Below are 20,395 nucleotides of genomic sequence, written 5' to 3'. Positions count from 1 at the left end.
CAGTCCATCAGGCCCTGGGGATTTATCGGCCTTCAATCCCATCAATTTCCCCAACACAATTTCCCGACTAATAAGGATTTCCCTCAGTTACACCTCCTTACTAGACCCTCTGACCCCTTTTATATCCGGAAGGTTGTTAGTGTCCTCCTTAGTGAATACCGAACCAAAGTACTTGTTCAATTGGTCCGCCATTTCTTTGTTCCCCTGATTCTGACTGCAGGGGACCTACGTTTGTCCAAGTTCTTCCTGAAGTAATTGAACAAGAACCAGTGGAGGAGATGAGCAGCCTCCTCCTGTTCCCGCATTCCTGCCAGCGCTCATCTTACCGGCCCTCAGGATGTTGGCCGTTACATCTTCCGGTGATTGGGTCACAGCCCCTCCGCCCGGGGTCACGGACCCATTGACAGATGTCACGGTTTCTCCGCCCGGGGTCACGGACCCATTGACAGACGTCATGGCCCCTCCGCCCGGGGTCACGGCCCCATTGACAGACATCGTGGCCTCTCCGCCCGGGGTCACGGACCCATTGACAGACGTCATGGCCTCTCCGCCCGGGGTCACGGACCCATTAACAGACGTCATGACCCCTCCGCCCGGGGTCACGGACCCATTGACAGATGTCACGGTTTCTCCGCCCGGGGTCACGGACCCATTAACAGACGTCATGACCCCTCCGCCCGGAGTCACGGACTCATTGACAGACGTCGTGGCCTCTCCGCCCGGGGTCACGGACTCATTGACAGACGTCGTGGCCTCTCCGCCCGGGGTCGGGGTCACGGCTCCATTGATAGACATCGTGGCCTCTCCGCCCGGGGTCGGGGTCGGGGTCGGGGTCACGGCCCCATTGATAGACGTCGTGGTCTCTCCGCCCGGGGTCAAGGTCCCTGTGCCCGGGGTCACAGCCCCATTGACAGACGTCGTGGCCTCTCCGCCCGTGGTCACGGCCCCATTAAGCGGCCACAGGACGACCCAGCACAGCACCCGCCAGCCCATGGTCCGCCCCGTACCAACGGCAACACAGCCCCGCTCCGCCCGACACGGCGCATGCGCCGCCTCCTCCCCTCGGCCGCCGCCATGACGCCAACGCGCACAGGCCGAGCGCCGCCATGACGCCAACGCGCACAGGCCGAGCGCCGCCGTGACGTCAGGTGGGCGAGGTCGAGCGAGCTGTCAATCGCGCAGCCCACAAGCCCCGCCCCCCGCGGACAGGTGCAGCAGGCGGGGAGTGAGGGCCAGGTATCAGGGTGTGCAGCAGGCCCACATCCCCTGAGCCCTGCAGCCCTGTGTGCACATGCTGCCTCCCTGCTCACTGCCCCCTCCCTCCCTCACCACTATTTCAGTTTATTCTTCCTGCATTTCCCACCACACAGGGGGCGGCCATTGGCCCCTCCAGCCTGTTCCGCCATTCAATAAGATCATGGCCGATCTTCCAGCTCACCGCCACCTTCCCGTACTGTTCCCGTATCCCGGAATTCCCTCCGTTCCCAAAAATCTACACGCCTCTGTCCAATATACTCAGCGCCTGAGCCTCCATAGCCCTCAGGGGAGAGAATTCCAAAGATTCACCGCCCTCTGAGTCAATCCCTCCTCATCTCAGTCCGAAATGGCCGAGCCTTATCCTGAGACTGTGACCTCTGGTTCTAGATTCCCCAGCCAGGGGGAACATCTTCTCAGCATTAACCTTGTCAAACCGCTGAAGAATTTTATATGTTTCAATTAGATCACCTCTCATTCTTCTAAACTCTAGAGAATATAGGACTAGTCTACTCAATCTCTCATCGGGCAATCCTCTCAACCCAGGAACCAATCTAGGGAACCTTTGTTGCACTCCCTCTAAGGCAAGTCTGATTTTCCTTCGGTAAGGTGGATAGAGCTGTAAACATTTCACCCGGTGTGGCCTCACCAATGCCCTGTATAATTGTAGTAAGACTTATTTACTCTTGTACTGTAATAAGAAATAGAAGCAGGAGTAGTCCATTCAGCCTCGTACCTGCTCCACCATTCAATAAGATCATGGTTGATCTCGTACCTCAGCTTTACTCTGTATCCTAGCCACTGACACCAACCCTCTCCCCAACTCCTGTCTAAGGCTGAACCAGACTGTTCGCAACCTTGGTGTCATATTTGACCCTGAAATGAGCTTTGAACCACATATCTTCAGCTTAACTAAGATCGTCTGTAGCCACCTCCGTAACATCGCCCGTCTCCGCCCCTGCCTCAGCTCATCCATTGCTGAAACCCTCATCCCTGCCTTTGCTACCTCTAGACTTGACTATTCCAATGCACTCCTGGCTGGCCGCCCACATTCTAACCTACATAAACTAGAGGTGATCCAAAACTCGCCTACCCATGTCCTAACTCGCACCAAGCCCCGCTCACCCATCACCTCTGTGCTCGCTGACCTACATTGGCTTCTGGTTAAGTAACGCCTCGATTTCAAAATTCTCATCTTTGTTTTCAAATCCCTCCATGGCCTCGCCCCTCCCTATCTCTGTAATCTCCCGACAGCCCCCGAGATGTATGTGTTCCTCTAATTCTGCCCTCTTGAGCATCCCTGATTATAATCGCTCAGCCATTGGTGGTCGTGCCTTCAGCTGCCTGAGCCCGAAGCTCTGGAACTCCCTGCCTAACCCTCTCCACCTCTCTACCTCTCGTTCCTCCTTCAAAATGCTCCATAAAACCTACCTCTTTGACCAAGTTTGCGATAATTTCTACATATGCAGCTCGGCGTTAAATGTTTATGCCATAATACTCCTTAGGACATTTTACTACGTTACAGATGCTATTATAAATACAAGTTGTTGTTGTTATATCTGCCCTGGGAGTGTTTGATGGGGCAGTGTAGCGGGAGCTTTACTCTGTATTTAACCCCATGCTGCACCTGACCTGGGAATGTTTGATGGGACAGTGTAGAGGGAGCTTTACTCTGTATCTAACCCCATGTTATACCTGCCCTGGGAGTGTTTGATGGTACAGTGTAGAGGAAGCTTTACTCTGTATCTAATCAAATTGGCTGGTGATTTCCTATTGTGTTCTGTCTCCGCCCCCACCCCACCCACACCCACCCTCGCTCCCCCGCCTTTCGCATCTGTGGTCTTTCACAGGCTCGAGGAGGTTTGACCTGTTGATGTGATTAATGTTTGTATTTAAACCTCCCTTTTCCCTTGCAGTCCGAGTCGGTCTAGTCCTCCGAGAAGCCTAACTCTAGGAGTTAGCTCAGCTGCCCTTACTGTATGTGACGGTATATGATCTGCTCCAATGCAGATGGCGACGAGCATCTACTGGTTTCAAGCGATCTTTATTCAAGCACGTGCAGAGAGAGGCTCTCTCAGCCACAGCTCAGATGAGAGTCTAATTTTTACATTCGGGTCATTGGCTTATATACAATCTTACATCTTGTTTCCTTCACATCTTCGGGACTTGGTTGGCCAAGTCACGTACACTTAATCACATCTCCACAAAACACATCTTGTTTATCTCATTTGCCCCGTTTCCACAAATACCATTGTTCTACGCTTTAGCTGTTATCCAATTTACATACATTTAATCACATCTCCAATCATCGTGTAATATGCTTTTTCCAAATGTCAGCAATTACCTTGGTTTTGCCAGACTTGTCCTTTATTACATCAGTCGTCAGTCAGTGAAGCCGCTGAATTAACCTTTAACCCCTTCAATGCTCGAGGCCCTGGCTGCAATGGACATTAACGCCCGATGCTACGCGTCCACTATTAATATCATTGCACTTGTTAGTCATTTTGTGCTGATTTTGTCTCTTGGAATGAAACAAATCTTTTCAATAAAATGTTTTGAAGCAGATTATTTAAAAGAATTAAAGAACTCCCATTTCTACTGCGTCGTTCACTCCCTCAGAATGTCCCAAAGTGTTTCACAGCCAATGAAGTCCTTTGTTAATGTGTGCTCATTGTTGTAACATCGGAAATGCAACAGACAATTTTCTCACAGCAACCTCCCACAAACAGCAATGTGATAATGACCAGATCATCTGTTTTTAGTGATGTTGGTGGAGGGATAAATATTGGCCCCAGGACACCGGGGAGAATTCCCTCCGCTCTTCTTCCCAGAGTTGTCGAGGGATCGTTTATGTTCCATGTGACAGGACAGACGGGACCTCGGTAAAACGTCTGTCCGAAAGGTGGCACCTCCGACAATGCTGCACTCCCTTAGTACTGTCCCACCGACAGTGCAGCGCTCCCTCAGTACTGCCCCTCCGACAGTGCAGCGCTCCCTCAGTACTGCCCCTCTGACAGTGCGGCACTCCCTCAGTATTGCCCCTCCAATAGTGCGGCACTCCCTCAGTATTGCCCCTCCGACAGTGCGGCACTCCCTCAGTATTGCCCCTCCGACAGTGCGGCACTCCCTCATTACTGCAATTACTTGCTGAGGGAGCATTGCACTGTCGGAGGGGCAGTACTAGGGGTTAAGCTGGTCGCCGGGATGGCAGCTCCCTAGGGAGTTCCTCTGCTAAAACAACTTTCCCCTTGTCATCTTCCGTCATCCGACAACTTTTCACCCTCAACCTCCCCCCTCCCACTTTCTAAGCTTCCCCTAGCCTTAATAGAACCTAATAAGGGGTCAATTTTCTTAATAGTTTACCTTCAACACTAATCCGACAAATCCCACAAATTCGGGCCTACCTCAAGCGTAAACCTTCCCTCCAAACGCCCACGCCCCTGATCGGCAGCGACGACGACGACGACCAGACTATCAGCGACCAAACCTCCTGCAACCTCCTGCAACGGCGACCTGGACCTGGACCTCTTTCTTCGATGTTGACTCAGGTGCTCCAACCGATCCTCAATCCTCGATGATGCCCGGCGAGCCAGGTGAGCCTCCGCCCAGGTGATCGGGCCCCTCCAGCAGCGATCGGGCCCCTCCAACGACAACCAGACCCTCTCCAACGGCCTCCTCCTGCGGAGGTCGGGCGTTCTCTAGCGACGGCGGATGGGCCTATCCTCCTCGTCGGCGATTGGGCCTCCTCCTCTTCAGCGACAATGGCTGACCCCCCCTCCTCCTTCAACGGTGGCTGGACCTCACCTCCTCAATGGTGATCGTGCCTCCTCCCCTTCAGCGACAACTGGACCTCTCCTTCCCCGCTGATGACCTGGCCTCTTCTCCCCCAGCATATGGTGAGTACCATTGCTGTGACCACCCTGACCTTCCACACTGAACTCCAGGGGACCGCTGACCCCCTCAATGCCTGCCCCCAACCAAGCTGCAGGCCACCGACCATCAAGGGCGCTACTCAGTGCCGAGCTTGCGGCCAACATCTGGCCGTAGGTAACTAGGCCCATACAGCAGTGCCTGGTCTCCAGTCATCTCAGACCCCCTTGCCACTGGACCAAGACCTTGCTCAGCTAAGCCCGTGTGGTAGTCGGTGTGCAACGACCACCCCACGCTAAAAGAACTCATGCACAGGCCATCTTCCACTTCTCTACCATGAAGTTCGGGACCTCTTTATGCTGCAAAATTTGTTTGGTGTTATCACTGGTGGACATAAATGCCTGGGCTATCGTTATGCTTTGCTCAGATTTGGTGTTTCAACAGTCAATAGTTTGCGAATGATAACCTCATGGCCAATGCCAAGCACAAAAAAGTCTCTTAGCATTTGCTCAAGGAATCCATCGAATTCGCAATGTCCTGCAAGGCGCCTCATTTCGGCGACATAGCTCGCCACTTCCTGGCCTTCAGACCGTTGACACGTGTAGAACCGATACCTTGCCATCAAAACGTTTTCCTTCAGATTTAGGTACTCCCGGACCAGCGTACATATAGGTTTTGGTTGTTGGTTTCACCAGAGCTAGAAGATTCTTCATGAGGCCATAGGTTGTTGCCCCACAGACGGTAAGGAGGATCGCCCTTCATTTGGCAGCGTTCTCGTCTCCTTCCAGTTCATTGGTCACGAAGTATTGGTCGAGTCTCTCCACGAAGGCCTCCCAATCGTCCCCTTCTGAGAATTTCTCCAGGATACCAACAGTTCTTTGCATTTTCGCGTGGTTGTTCGTTATCTCGTCGCCAATTGTTACGCTTATAATAAAATGATACAACTGAGTACTGTATGCAATGAATAAGTGTGATCTTAGCACCTTTAATTAAACTCCACATTGTTGGTACAGTGTGGGAGGCCTGCTTATATACAGTGCTCCCAAGGGATGCTGGGATCCCTTGGGACTCCAACAGATAGGTCCTCTGGTGATGGTATGATACAGGTTGCCAAGGGTTACATACATAACACTAAGCAGCCGGCATGTTGGCCCTTAGCTACTGGTCCCTTGGCGGTTTTGCAGCTAACACTTGCCACTTAGCAAATGGTCTCTTCGCCCTCAGCCACCGACACGTCCCTTTGCCCTGAGCAACCGGTCCCTTCACCCTTAGCAACTGGTCCCTTGGCCCGCAGCAACCAACATTTGGCCCTTAGCAACTGGTGCCTTGGCCCAAAGCCACCTGATCCTTCGCCCTCGGCCATCAGTCATTTCGCTCTTAACAACCAGTTCCTTGGCACTTAGCAGCCAGTCCCTTGGCCATTAGCAACCAGTCCCTTGCCCCTTTGCAACTGGTCCATTGACCCTCAGCAGCCGGTCCCTTAGCCTTCAGCAGCCGATCCCTTGGCCCTCGGCAACCAGTCCTTTGGCCATCAACCACCATCGCTTGGCCCTCAACCACTGGTCTCTTGGGCCTAAGCAACCGGTCTCTTGGCCATTAGCAACTGGTCCCTTCACCCTCAGCCACCAGTCCCTTGGCCCTTTGCCACCGATTGCTTGGCCCTCAGCAATCAGTCCCTTAGCTCGAAGCAACTGGTCCCTTGTACCTCAGCTGCCTGATCATTAGCCCTCAGCCACCAATCATTTCGCACTTTGCAGCAAGTCACTTGGCACTTAGCAACCAGTCTCTTGGCCCTTAGCAACCAATCCCTTCGTGCTTAGCAACCGGTCCCTTCGCCCTTAGCAACCGGACCCTTGGTCCTTAGCAACTGGACACTTGGCCCTGAGCAATCGGTCATTTCGCGCTTAGCAATCGGTCCCTTGGCCCACAGCAACCGGTCCCTTGGCCCGAAGCAACTGGACCCTTGGTCCTCAGCCGCCTGATCCTTAGCTGTCAGCCATCTGTCGTTTCGCTCTTCGCAGCAAGGCCCTTGGCCCTTAGCAACCGGTCCCTTCGCCCTTAGCAACTGGTCCCTTGGCCCTTAGAAACCGGTCTCTTGGCCGTTAGCAACCGGTCCCTTGGCCGTTAGCCACCGGTCCCTTGGCCGTTAGCAACTGGTCCATTGGCCCTTAGCCACCGGTCCCTTGACCCTCAGTCACCGGTCCCTTGACCCTCAGCCACCGGTCCCTTGGCCCTCAGCCACTATTCCCTTGGCCCTCAGCCACCGGTCCTTTGGCCCTGAGCAATGGTTGCTTGGCCCTTAGTAACCAACACTTGGTCATTAGCAACCAGTCCCTTGTCCCTTAGCAACCAGTCCCTTAGCCACAGGTCAATTGGCCCTCAGCATCTTGGCCCTTAGCAAAGGGTCCCTTGGCCCTAGGCAACCTGTCCCTTGGCCCTTAGCAACCGGTCCTTTGGCCCTTCGCAACCGGTCCCTTCGCCCTTAGCAAACGGACCCTTGGCCCTCAGCTGTCTGATCCTTAGCCCCCAGCCACCGGTCGTTTCGCTCTTAGCAGCAAGGCCCTTGGCCCTTAGCAACTGGTCCCTTGGCCATTAGCAACAGGTCCCTTGGCCCTTAGCAACCGGTCCCTGGGCCCCAACAACCTGTCCCTTGGCGCTCTGCAAATGGTTCTTTAGTCCATAGAAACCAGTCAGTTGGACCCTTAGCAATCGATCCCTTGGTCCTGAGCAAGAGGTCACTTGGCACTTAGCAACTGGTCACTTGGCCCTAAGCAACCAGTCCCTCAACCCTTAGCAACTGGTCCCTTCGCCTTTAGCAACTGGTCTCTGGCCCTTAGCAACCAGTCCCTCGATCCTAAGCAACCCGTCCCTCGACCCTCAGCAACCGGTCCCCTGGACCTCAGCTGCCTGATCCTTAGCCCTCAACCACCGGTCGATTCGCTCTTTGCAGCAAGGCACTTAGCCTTTAGCAACCAGTCCCTTGGCCCTTAGGAAACGGTCCCTTTGCACTGAGCAATCGGTCTTTTCATCCTGAGCAATCGGTCCTTTCGCCCTGAGCAATCGGTCCCTTGGCCCTCAGCAACCGGTCCTTGGCCCTCAGCAACCAGTCCCTTGGCCCTCAGCAACCGGTCCCTTGGCCCTTAGCCACCGGTCCCTTGGCCCTTAGCCACCGGTCCATTGGCCCTTAGCCACCAGTCCCTTGGCCCTTAGCCACCGGTCCATTGGCCCTTAGCAACCAGCCCCTTGGCCCTTAGCAACCGGTCCATTGGCCCTTAGCCACCTGTCCCTTAGCCACAGGCCCCTTGGCCCTCGGTCCTTAGCAACGGGGCCTTGGCCCGAGGCAACCTGTCCTTTGGCCCTCTGCAAATGGTTTTTTGGTCCTTAGAAACCAGTCAGTTGGACCTTAGCAATCGATCCCTTGGCCCTGAGCAATAGGTCACTTTGCACTCAGCAACTGGTCCCTTGGCCCTAAGCAACCGGTCCCTTGGCCATTAGCAGCAAACACTTGGCACTTAGCAACTGGTCACTTGGCCCGAAGCAACCGTTCCCTTGGCCCTTAGCAACCGGTACCTGAGGCCCTTAGCAACCAGTACCCTTGGCCTTTAGCAACCGGTATCTTTGGCCCTTAGCAACCGGTACCCTTGGCCCGTAGTAACCGGTACCCTTGACTCTTAGCAACCGGTTCTCTTGGCCCTTAGCAACCGGTACACTTGACCCTTAGCAACCAGTACGCTTCGCCCTCAGCATCGGGAAGCTTTGCCCTCAGCAACCGATACGCTTTACCCTGACCATCCGGTCCCTTCGCCCTCAGCAATCAGTCCTTTGACACTCAGCCACCCGTCGTTTGGCCCTCAGCAACTAGTCCCTTGGCCCTTAGCAACCAGACCCTTGGCCCTTAGCAACCAGTCCCTTGGCCCTGAGCAACGAGTCCCTTGCTCCTCAGCCACCAGACCCAAGGCACTCGGCAACCGGTTTCTTGACCCTCAGCAACCGATCCCTTGGCCCTCAGCAACCAGACCTTTGGCCCTAACCTACCATAGATTTTCCCTCAGCAACCGGCAGCTTGGCCCTCAGCAACTGGTCCCTTGGACCGCAGCCACAGGTCTCTTAGTCCTTTGCAGCCGGTCCCTTGACCTTCAGTCACCGATCCCTTGGCATTTAGCAACCGGTCACTTGGCCCTCAGCAACCGGTCCCATGGCCCGCAGCCATCGTTTGTTTGGCCCTTAGCAGCCGGTCCCTTGACATTCAGCCACCGATCCCTTGGTCCTCAGCAACCAGTCCCTTGGCACTTAGCAACCAGTTATTTGACATTTAGCAAACGGTCACTTGGCATTTAGCAAAGGATCACTTGGCACTTCGCAAATGGTCAGTTGGCCCGTAGCAACCGCTCACTTGGCGCTTAGCAACCGCTCACTTGGCACTTAGCAACTAGTCCCTTGGTCCTTGGCAACCAGTCCCTTGACCCTTAGCAACCAGTCTCTAGGCCCTTAGCAACCAGTCGCTTGGCCCAGCAACGGGTCCGTTGGCCCTCAGTTACCGGTCCCATTGTCCTCAGCCACCGGTCCCGTCGCCCTCAGTCACCGGTCCCTCGGCCATTAGCAACCAGTCCCTTGGCACTCAGACACCGGTCCCTTGGCCCTCAGCCACCGATCCCTAAGCCCTCAGTAACCGGTTCCTTAGCCCTCAGCAACCGGTCACTTGGCCCTCAGCAACTGGTCCATTCGCCTTGACCAACTGTTCCCTTGGCCCTCAGCAATCAGTCCTTTGACACGCAGCCACCTGTCGTTTGGCCCTCAGCAATCAGTCCCTTGCCCCTTAGCAACCAGTCTCGAGGTACTTAGCAGCCGGTCCCTTGGCGCTGAGCAACCAGTCCCTTGCCCCTCAGCCACCAGACAAAAGGCCTTTGGCAACCGGTCTCTTGGCCCTCAGCAACCAGTCCCTTGGCCCTCAGCAATCAGTCCCTTGGACCTTAGCAACCTGTCCCTTGGCCCTTAGCAACCGGTCCCTTGGCACTTAGCAACCAGTTAATTTAACAGTCACTTGGCACATAGCAAAGGGTCACTTGGCACTTCGCAAATGGTCAGTTGGCCTATAGCAACAGCTCACTTGGCGCTTAGCAATCACTCACTTGGCTCTTAGCAACTAGTCCCTTGGACCTTGTCAAACAGCCACTTGACCCTTAGCAACCAGCTCCTTGACCCTTAGCAACCAGTCTCTAGGCCCTTAGCAACCAGTCGCTTGGCCCTCAGCAACGGGTCCGTTGGCCCTCAACCACCATCGCTTGGCCTTCATCCACAGGTCCCATCGTACTCAGTCACCGGTCCCATCGCCATCAGCCACCGGTCCCTTGGCCCTCAGCCACCGGTCCTTCGCCCTTAGCAATCAGTCCCTTGGTCCTTAGCAACCGGTACACTTGGCCCTCAGCAACTGGTCACTTGGCCCACAACAACCGGTCCATTCGCCTTGGCCAACCGTTCCCTTGGCCCTCAGCAATCAGTCCCTTGACACTCAGCTACCTGTCGTTTGGCCCTCAGCAACCAGTCCCTTGGCCCTTAGCAACCAGTCTCTAGGTACTTAGCAGCCGGTCCCTTGGCCCTTAGCAACCAGTCCCTTGCCCCTCAGCCACCAGACACAAGGCCCTTGGCAATCGGTCCCTTGGCCCTCAACAATCAGTCCCTTGGCCCTTAGCAACCTGTCACGAGGCCCTTAACAACTGGTCACTTGACCCTTAGTAACTTGTCCCTTGGCCCTTAGCAACTGGTCCCTTGGCCCTTAGCAACCGGCCCCATGGCCCTTAACAACCGGTACCTTGGCCCTTAGCAATCGGCCCCTTGGCCATTAGCAACCGGTCCCTTGGCCCTTAGCCACTGGCCCCTTGGCCTTTAGCCACCGGCCCTTTGGCCCTTAGCTTCCGGTTCCTTGGCCCATAGCAACCGGTCCCTTGGACTTAGCCACTGGTCCCTTGGCCCTTAGCCATCAGTCTCTTGGCCCTTAGCAACCAGTCCATTGGCCCTTAGCCATCGGTCCACTGGCCCTTAGCCACCGGTTCATTGACCCTTAGCCACCAGTCCCTTGGCCCTCAGCCACCGGTCCTTTGGCCTTGAGCAATGGTCGCTTGGCCCTTAGCAACCAACACTTGGCCATTAGCAACCGGTCCCTTGTCCCTTAGCAACTGGTCCCTTTGCCACAGGTCCCTTGGCCCTCAGCAACTTGGCCCTTAGCAATCGGGCCTTGGCCCTAGGCAACCTGTCCCTTGGCCCTCTGCAAACTGTTCTTTGGTCCTTAGAAACCAGTCAGTTGGACCTTAGCAATCGATCCCTTGGCCCTGAGCAATAGGTCACTTTGCACTCAGCAACTGGTCACTTGGCCATTAGCAACCAGTCTCTAGGTACTTAGCAGCTGGTGCCTTGGCCCTTAGCAACCAGTCCCTTGCCCCTCAGCCACCAGACACAAGGCCCTTGGCACTTAGCAACTGGTCACTTGGCCTAAGCAACCCGTCCCTTGGCCCTAAGAAACCGGTCCCTCGACCCTTAGCAACCGGTCCCTTGGGCCTTAGCAGCAAACACTTGCCACTTAGCAAACGATCCCTTGGCCCTTAGCAAACAGTCCCTTGGGCGTTAGCAGCCAACACTCGGCCCTTAGCAACCAGTGCTTTGGCCCTCAGACAACAGTCCCGCCCGATACTTATCCGTCAGCCGCTGGACGTTTCGCTCTTTGCATCCAATCCCTTGGCCCTGCAGCAGGTCCTATCTGGAAGTTAGTGAGTTTTGTCGTTGCTTTACCAGGAGTTGCTATCTGCATGCTGAATGCTTATCTAAAGAAGTCGCAAGAACCTCCTGAATTTGTGCCGTGTACCCATCTCCGCATCTGTTCCAAGCCTTTTCCTTGAGAGATGGGAATCATTCACTTTTGTACAACTCACACACCAATTCATTTCCCACCGGCTATGAGAAATAAAGCATTACATTCATTGGTGGGAATTCCAGCCCCACAATGCATTCATCATTAAAATGCGTAATTCACATGTGCTATTATAATCCATATGTAACATTCAAAATATACAATAAAAGGCTTTACATGAAAAATAAAGTCCCTTGGCCCTTAGCAACCAGTCCCTTGCTCCTCAGCCACCAGACCCAGTGCCCTCGGCAACCGGTCTCTTAGCCCTCAGCATCCGGCAGCTTGGCCCTCAGCAACCGGTCTCTGGGCCTGCAGCCACCGGACCTTTGGCCGGCAGCCACAGGTCCTTTAGCCCTTAGCAACCGGTCCCTTGACCTTCAGTCACCGATCCCTTGGCACTTAGCAACCGGTCACTTGGCATTAAGCAACTGGCCTCTTGGCCCTCAAACACCGGTCCCTTGGCCCTCAGCAAGCGGTCCCATGGCCCGCAGCCATCGGTTGTTTGCCCCTTAGCAGCCAGTTAATTGGCATTTAGCAAACGGTCACTTGGCACATAGCAAAGGCTAACTTGGCACATAGCAAAGGGCCACTTGGCACTTCGCAAATGGTCAGTTGGCCTTTAGCAACAGCTCACTTGGCGCTTAGCAACCGCTCACTTGGCACTTAGCAACCAGTCCCATGGCCCTTAGCAACCAGCCCCTTGACCCTTAGCAACCAGCTCCTTGACCCTTAGCAACCAGTCTCTAGGCCCTTAGCAACCAGTCACTTGGCCCTTAGCAACCAGTCCCTTGACTCTTAGCAACCAGTCTCAAGGCTCTTAGCAATCAGTCTCTAGGCCCTTAGCAACAGGTCCCTTGGCCATCAACCACCATCGCTTAGCCCTCAGCCACCGGTCCCTTTGCCCCTAGCAACCAGTCCTTTGGCCATTAGCAACCGGTCCCTTAGCCCTCAGCAATTGGTCATTTGACATTTAGCAAATGGTAATTTGGCCCTTAGCCACCGGCCCTTTGGCCCTTAGCCACCGGCCCTTTGGGCCTTAGCCACCAGCCCTTTGGGCCTCAGCCACCGGTCCATTGGCTCTTAGCCACCAGTCCATTGGCCCTTAGCCACAGGTCCATTGATCCTCAGCCACCAGTCCCTTAACCCTCAGCAAACGGTCTCTTGATCCTCAGCCACCAATCCCTTGGCCCTCAGCACCGGTCCTTTGGCCCTGAGCAATGGTCGCTTGGCCCTTAGACACCAACACTTGGCCATTAGCAACCGGTCCCTTGTCCCTTAGCAATTGGTCCATTAGCTAAAGCCCCTTGCCCCTCTGCAACTTGGCTCTTAGCAACGGGTCCCTTGGCCCTAGGCAACATGTCCCTTGGCCCTCTGCAAATGGTTCTTTGGTCCATAGAAACCAGTTAGTTGGACCTTAGCAATCGATCCCTTGGCCCTGAGTAACAGGTTACTTGGCACTTAGCAACGGGTCCCTTGGCCCTCAACCACCATCGCTTAACCCTCAGCCATCGGTCCCTTCGTCCCTAGCAACCAGTCCTTTGGCCATTAGCAACCGGTTCCTTGGCCCTTAGCAACCGGTCTCTTGGCCCTTAGCAATTAGTCCCTTAGCCCTGAGCAACCGGTACTCTTGGCCCTCAGGAACCGATCCCTTGGCCCTCAGCAACCAGTCCCTTGGCCTCAGCCACCAGACCCACGGCCCTCAGCCATCAGACCCACGGCCCTCAGCAACTGGTCATTTGGACTTTAGCAAATGGCCATTTAGCCCTTAGCAAATGGTTATTTAGCCCTTAGCAACCAGTCATTTGGCTCTTAGCAACTGGTCATTTGGCCGTCAGGAACCGGTCCCTTGGCTCTCTGCAACCAGTCCCTTGGCCCTCAGCAACCGGTCCCTTGGCCCGCAGCCACCGGTCCCTTGGCCCGCAGTCACCGGTACCTTGGCCCGCAGTCACCGGTCCCTTGACCTTCAGTCACTGATTCCTTGGCACTTAGCAAAGGGTCACTTGGCCCTCAGCAACTGGTCCCTTGGCCCTCAGTAACTGGACTTTTGGCACTTAGCAACCGGTCCCTTCGCCCTCAGCAACCGGTCTATTCGCCCTGACCAACCGGTCCCTTGGCCCTCAGCAATCAGTCCGTTGACACTCAGCCATCCGTCGTTTGGCCCTCAGCAACCAGACCCTTGGCCCTTACCCACCATAGATTTGCCCTCAGCAACCGGCAGCTTGGCCCTCAGCAACCAGCAGCTTGGCCCTCAGCAACCAGCAGCTTGGCCCTCAGCAACCGGCAGCTTGGCCCTTAGCCACCGGCCCATTGGCCCTTAGCCACCGGTCGATTGGCCCTTAGCCACTGGCCCATTAGCCCTTAGCCACCGGTCCATTGGCTCTTAGCCATTGATCCATTGGCTCTTAGCCACCGACCCTTAGCAATTAGTCCCTTTGTCATCAGCAGCCAACACTTGCCACTTAGCAACTGGTCCCTTGGCCCACAGTAGCCAACACTTGGCCCTTAGCAACTGGTGCCTTGGCCCTCAGCCACCAGTCCCTTCACGCTCAGCTGCCTGATCCTTAGCCCTCAGCCACCGGTCGTTTCGCTCTTAGCAGCAAGGAACTTGGCACTTAGCAACCAGTCTCTTGGCCCTTAGCAACCGGTTCTTTGGCCCTTAGCAGCGAACACTTGCCACTTAGGAATGGTCCTTTCACCCTTAGCAACTGGCCCCTTGGCCCAAAGCAACCAACACTTGGCCCTTAGCATCCGGTGCTTTGGCCCTCAGCCATCAGTCCCTTGACACTCAGCCTCCGGTCATTTCACTCTTAGTATCCAGTCACTTGGCACTTAGCAACCGGTCTCTTGGCCCTAAGCAACCGGTCTCTTGCCCCTTAGCAACCGATCCCTTTGCCCACAGTAACCAACACTTGGCCCTTAGTAACCGGTGCCTTGGCCCTTAACCACCAGTCCCTTCAGGCTCAGCTGCCTGATCCTTAGCCTTCAGCCACCGGTCATTTCGCTCTGGGCAGCAAGGCACTTGGCTCTTAGCAACCGGTCATTTGTCCCTTGGCTTTCAGCAACCGGTCCCTTGGCCATTAACAACGGGTCCCTTGGCCTTCAACTACCATCACTTTGCCCTCAGAAACCAGTAGCTTGGCCCTCAGCAACCAGTAGCTTGGCCCTCAGCAACCAGTGGTCTCTTGGCCCTTAGCAACCCTTTATTTGGCCCTTAGAACCGGTCCCTTGGCCCTCAGAAACCTATCCCTTGGCTCTCAGCAACCGGTCCCTTGCCCCTCGGCAATCGGTCCCTTGCTCCTCGGCAATCGGTCCCTTGCTCCTCGGCAATCGGTCCCTTGCTCCTCGACAACCGTCCCTTGGCCCTTGGCAATCGGTCCCTTGCTCCTCGGCAATCGGTCCCTTGCTCCTCGGCAACCGGTCCCTTGGCCCTCGGCAATCGGTCCCTTGGCCCTCGGCAATCGGTCCCTTGCTCCTCGGCAACCTGTCCCTTGGCTCTCAGCAACCGGTCCCTTGGCCCTCGGCAACCGTCCCTTAGTAACCCCTGAGGTTAACTATCTCAGATTTGTCTAGCGGTCAAGGACAGAAGGGTGTGACTACGAGTCAGGAAGGTATGGGGATTCAGGAGGTAGTGACGGAGGAGCCTTGGCCCTTGCTCTTGTCCAACAGATTCGAGACTTTTACTCCCTGTGTGGACGAGAGCAGGGACTGCAGGGAGGATGAGCAAACTGACCATAGTACCATGGTACGGGAGGCCATTCAGGCAGGGGGAGCAAAAAGAAACATTGTAGTAGTAGGGACAGTATCATTAGGGGGATAGATACAACTTTCTGCAGCCGAGAGCGTCAGTCCCAAAGGCTGTGTTGCCTGCCCAGTGCTAGGGTTAAGGACATCTCCTCAGGGCTTGGAGAGAAACTTGCAGTGGGAGGGGGAAGATCCAGTTGTCAAGGTCTACGTGGGTAACAACGATATAGATGGGACAGACAAGAAGGTTCTGCTAAGGGACTGTGAGCATCTAAGGGCCAAATTAAAAAGCAGAACCACAAAGATAATAATCTCTGGACTACGACCCGAGCCACGAGCAAATTTACATCGGTTCAATAAGATCAGAGAGCTAAACTCGTGGCTCAAAGACTGGTGTGGGAGACATGAGTCTTGGTTCCTGGGGCACTGGCACCAGTACTGGGGTAAGAAGGAGCTGTTCCGTCATGACGAACTCCACTTGGAACGTGCTGCAGAGTGAGCTTTAAACTAATTAGTTGGGGGGGGTGGCGGTTCAGGTGGGCAGAAACCTAAAAGCTCAAAGAACATAGTGAAGGCGATAGAGCCGGGTAGCATTGGGGGAAAGGAAAACCAGAGCGTGACAGGAAGGGACAGGATCTATAAACATAAGTATATCAGATATGGGGGCCATAGCAGGAGAAAATGGTAAGAAAATACATTCAAAAGCTCTTTATCTGAATGCACGCAGCATTCATATCAAATTAGATGAGCTGTCGGCACAAATAGATATAAATGGATATGATCTGATAGCCATTACAGAGACGTAGTTGCAAGGTGACCAAGACTGGGAACTAAACATTCAGGGGTACTTGACAATTCGGAAGGACAGACAGAAAGTAAAAGGAGGTGGGGTAGCTCTGTTGATAAAGGATGGACTCATTGCAATAGTGAGAAACGATATTGGCTCAAATGATCAGGATGTTGAAACAGTTTGGGTGCAGATAAGGAATAATAAGGAGAAAACGTCACTGGTGGGCATAGTTTGTAGGCCCCCTAACAGTTGCAACTCTGTTGGTCAGAGCACAAACCAGCAAATAGTGGGCGCTTGTAAAAAGGGAACAGCAATAATCATGGGTGATTTTAACCTCCATATTGATTGGACAAATCAAATTGGTCAGGGTAGCCTTGAGGAAGAGTTCATAGAGTGCGTAAGGGACAGGTTCCTTCAGCAGTATGTAACGGAACCAACCAGGGGGCAGGCTATCTTAGATTTGATCATGTGTAATGAGACAGGATTAATACACAATCTCCTAGTAAAGGATCCCCTTGGAATGAGAGACCATAACATGATTGAATTTTATATTCAGATGGAGGGTGAGAAAGTTGGATCTCAAACCTGCGAACTAAACTTAAATAAAGGAGATGTTGAATAATAAAGGAGATGTTGAATGTATAGGACAGAGTTGGCTAAAGTGGACTGGGAAAATAGATTAAAGTGTAGGACGGTTGATGAACAGTGGCATACATTTCAGGAGATATTTCATAACTCTCAAGAAAAATATATTCTAGTGAGGAGGAAAGGGTGTAAAAGAAAAGATAGCCATCCATGGCTAACTAAAGAAATAAAGGATGCTATCCAATTAAAAACAAGGGCATACAAAGTGGCCAAAACTAGTGAGAGGACAGAAGATTGGGAAGCTTTTAAAAGCCAGCAAAGAATGACTAACAAAATGATTAAGAAAGGGAAGCTAGACTATGAAAGTAAACTAACACGAAATATAAAAAGAGATAGCAAGACTTTCTACAGGTACATAAAAAGGAAAAGAGTGGCTAAAGTAAATGTTGGTCCCTTAGAGGACGAGACCGGGGAATTAGTGATGGGGAACATGGAGTTGGCAGAAACTCTGAACAAATATTTTGTATCTGTCTTTATGGTAGAGGACACTAAAAATCATGATCATAGGCAGTCCCTCGAAGCAAGGATGACTTGCTTCCATGCTAAAAAGGGATGAGTTCACAGGTGTTTCAATGAAGGACCTAATATTCCAGATCCTGAACTACATCCTGAAGGGTGGAAGATACCTGTGCGTGGATTTTTTTAACGTGGGGTGACCCGTTGCACACCAGCCACCACACGGGCTTGACAGAGCTAGGTCTTGGTCCAGTGGCAAGGGTTAGCCAAGACGACTGGAGACCAGCTCTGCTGCACAGACCTAGTGTGCACACATATCGCAGTGTGGGCTGGGCCCGTGCTGCCCCTGGGCCCCTGGCCCTGAACTCACGCCTCCCCTGGGCCCCGATTACGTCCTTACCAATCACCTAGCTTGCTATTCAGTCACAGCAAACCCCTTAGGGATTAGCAATGCAGATTACATTGTTTATATTCAGGAAGTGTATCCCTTACATTGTAAGATCATAAGAATTAGGAGCAGAAGTAGGCCGTATGGCCCCTCGAGCCTGCTCCACCATTCAATAAGATCATGGCTGATCTTCGATCTCAACTCCACTTCCCCGCCCGGTCCCCATATCCCTTGATTCCAAAAATCGACCTCAGCCTTGAATATACTCATCGACTCAGCATCCACAGCCCTTTCGGCTAGAGAATTCCAAAGATTCACAACTCCCTGAGTGAATAAATTCCTCCTCATCTGTCATAAATAACCGACCCCTTATCCTGAGACTGTGCCCCCTAGTTATAACAATCTCCGAGCCTCACATATACGTAAGTGTCCTCAAAATATTCCATGTTCCAAGCCCCCACCAACTTAAAACCATTATATTGCACTAACTGCACCAAACTTTACAAAACTGCAGAACATACTTTGTTCCCCACTACCTAACAATGCCAAACTCTCTTTCTCTCATACATACATGTAGGTTACAGTTTAAAATATCCCAACAGTGGATAGTCAAGGGGCTATAGCGGGGAGGAACTTAACACAATCACAATCACTAAGGAGGTGGTACTCAGTAAGATAATGGGACTAAAGGCGGATAAATTCCCTGGACCTGATGGCTTGCATCCTAGGGTCTGAAGAGAAGTAGCGGCAGGGATAGTGGATGCATTGGTTGTAATTTACCAAAATTTCCTGAATTCTGGGGAGGTCCCAGCAGATTGCAAAACTGCAAATGTAACGTTCCTACTTAAAAAAGGGGGCAGACAAAAAGCAGGAAACTATAGACCAGTTAGCCTGACATCTGTGGTTGGGAAAATGTTGCAGTCCATTATAAAAGAAGCAGTAGCAGGACATTTGGAAAAGCAAAATTCAATCAGGCAGAGTCAGCATAGATTTATGAAGGGGAAATCATGTTTGACAAATTTTCTGGAATTCTTTGAGGATGTAACGAACAGAGTAGCTGAAAGGGAACCAGTGGATGTGGTGTATTTGGACTTCCAGAAGGCATTTGACAAGGTTCGACATAAAAGGTTACTGCACAAGATAAAAGTTCACGGGGCTGGGGGTAATATATTAGCACGGTTAGTGGATTGGCTAAGTAACAGAAAACAGAGAGTCGGGATAAATGGTTCATTCTCGGGTTGGCAATCAGTAACTAATGGGGCAGGACTGAGGGAGCGCAGCACTGTCGGAGGGGCAGTACTGAGGGAGCGCTGGACTGTCGGAGGGGCAGTACTGAGGGAGCGCTGGACTGTCGGAGGGGCAGTACTGAGGGAGCGCCGCACTGTTGGAGGGACAGTACTGAGGGTGCGCTGCACTGTCAGTGGGGCAGTACTCATCATCATCATCATCAAAGGCAGTCCCCCGGAATCGAGGAAACATAGAAAATAGGTGCAGGAGTAGGCCATTTGGCCCTTCGAGCCTGCACCACCATTCAATAAGATCATGGCTGATCATTCCCTCAGTACCCCTTTCTTGCTTTCTCTCCATACCCCTTGATCCTTTTAGTCGTAAGGGCCATATCTAACTCCCTCTTGAATATATCCAATGAACTGGCATCAACAACTCTCTGCGGCAGGGAATTCCACAGGTTAACAACTCTCTGAGTGAAGAAGTTTCTCCTCATCTCAGTCCTAAATGGCCTACCCCTTATCCTAAGACTGTGTCCCCTGGTTCTGGACTTCCCCAACATCAGGAACAATCTACCCACATCGAACCTGTTCCGCCCGGTCAAAATTTTGTATGTTTGTACGAGATCCCCTCTCATCCTTCTAAACTTCAATATATAAAGGCCCAGTTGATCCAGTCTCTCCTCAAATGTCAATCCGGCCATCCCGGTAATCAGTCTGGTGAACCTTCGCTGCACTCCCTCAATAGCAAGAACATCCTTCCTCAGATTAGGAGACCAAAATTCAACACAATATTCCAGGTGAGGCCTCACCAAGGTCCTGTACAACTGCAGTAAGACCTCTCTGCTCCGATACTAATAATGAAAGCCAACATTTGCCTTCTTTACCGCCTGCTGCACCTGTATGCAACCTTCAATGACTGATGAACCATGACACCCAGGTCTCGTTGCACCTCCCCTTTTCCTAATCTGCCACCGTTCAGATAATATTCTGTCTTCGCGTTTTTGCCCCCAAAGTGGATAACCTCACATTTATCCACATTATACTGCATCTGTCATGCGTTTGCCCACTCACCAAACCTGTCCAAATCACCCTGCAGCCTCTTAGCATCCCCCTCACAGCTC

At 53.1% G+C, this 20,395-nt stretch overlaps 1 protein-coding gene across 3 annotated transcripts in view; it reads right to left on the bottom strand.

Annotated features, from left to right (window-relative positions):
* LOC139239246 (tectonic-3-like) overlaps window positions 1-20,395 on the bottom strand; it is a 315,085-nt gene that overhangs the window by 31,274 nt on the left and 263,416 nt on the right. Inside the window, exon 1 of one of the 3 annotated variants that reach the window (XM_070867943.1) lies at window positions 327-1,055. The exons of 1 other annotated variant lie outside the window; for it this stretch is intronic. In XM_070867943.1, coding sequence (XP_070724044.1) covers window positions 327-993 — 667 coding nt within the window. In that variant the 5' untranslated portion in view covers window positions 994-1,055. One more of the 3 variants, XM_070867944.1, reaches the window with a different exon arrangement.

The sequence above is a fragment of the Pristiophorus japonicus genome, chromosome 26, assembly GCF_044704955.1.
Source record: "Pristiophorus japonicus isolate sPriJap1 chromosome 26, sPriJap1.hap1, whole genome shotgun sequence".
Classification (NCBI taxonomy): domain Eukaryota; kingdom Metazoa; phylum Chordata; class Chondrichthyes; family Pristiophoridae; genus Pristiophorus; species Pristiophorus japonicus.
This window is presented reverse-complemented; position numbering and strand designations above follow the sequence as displayed.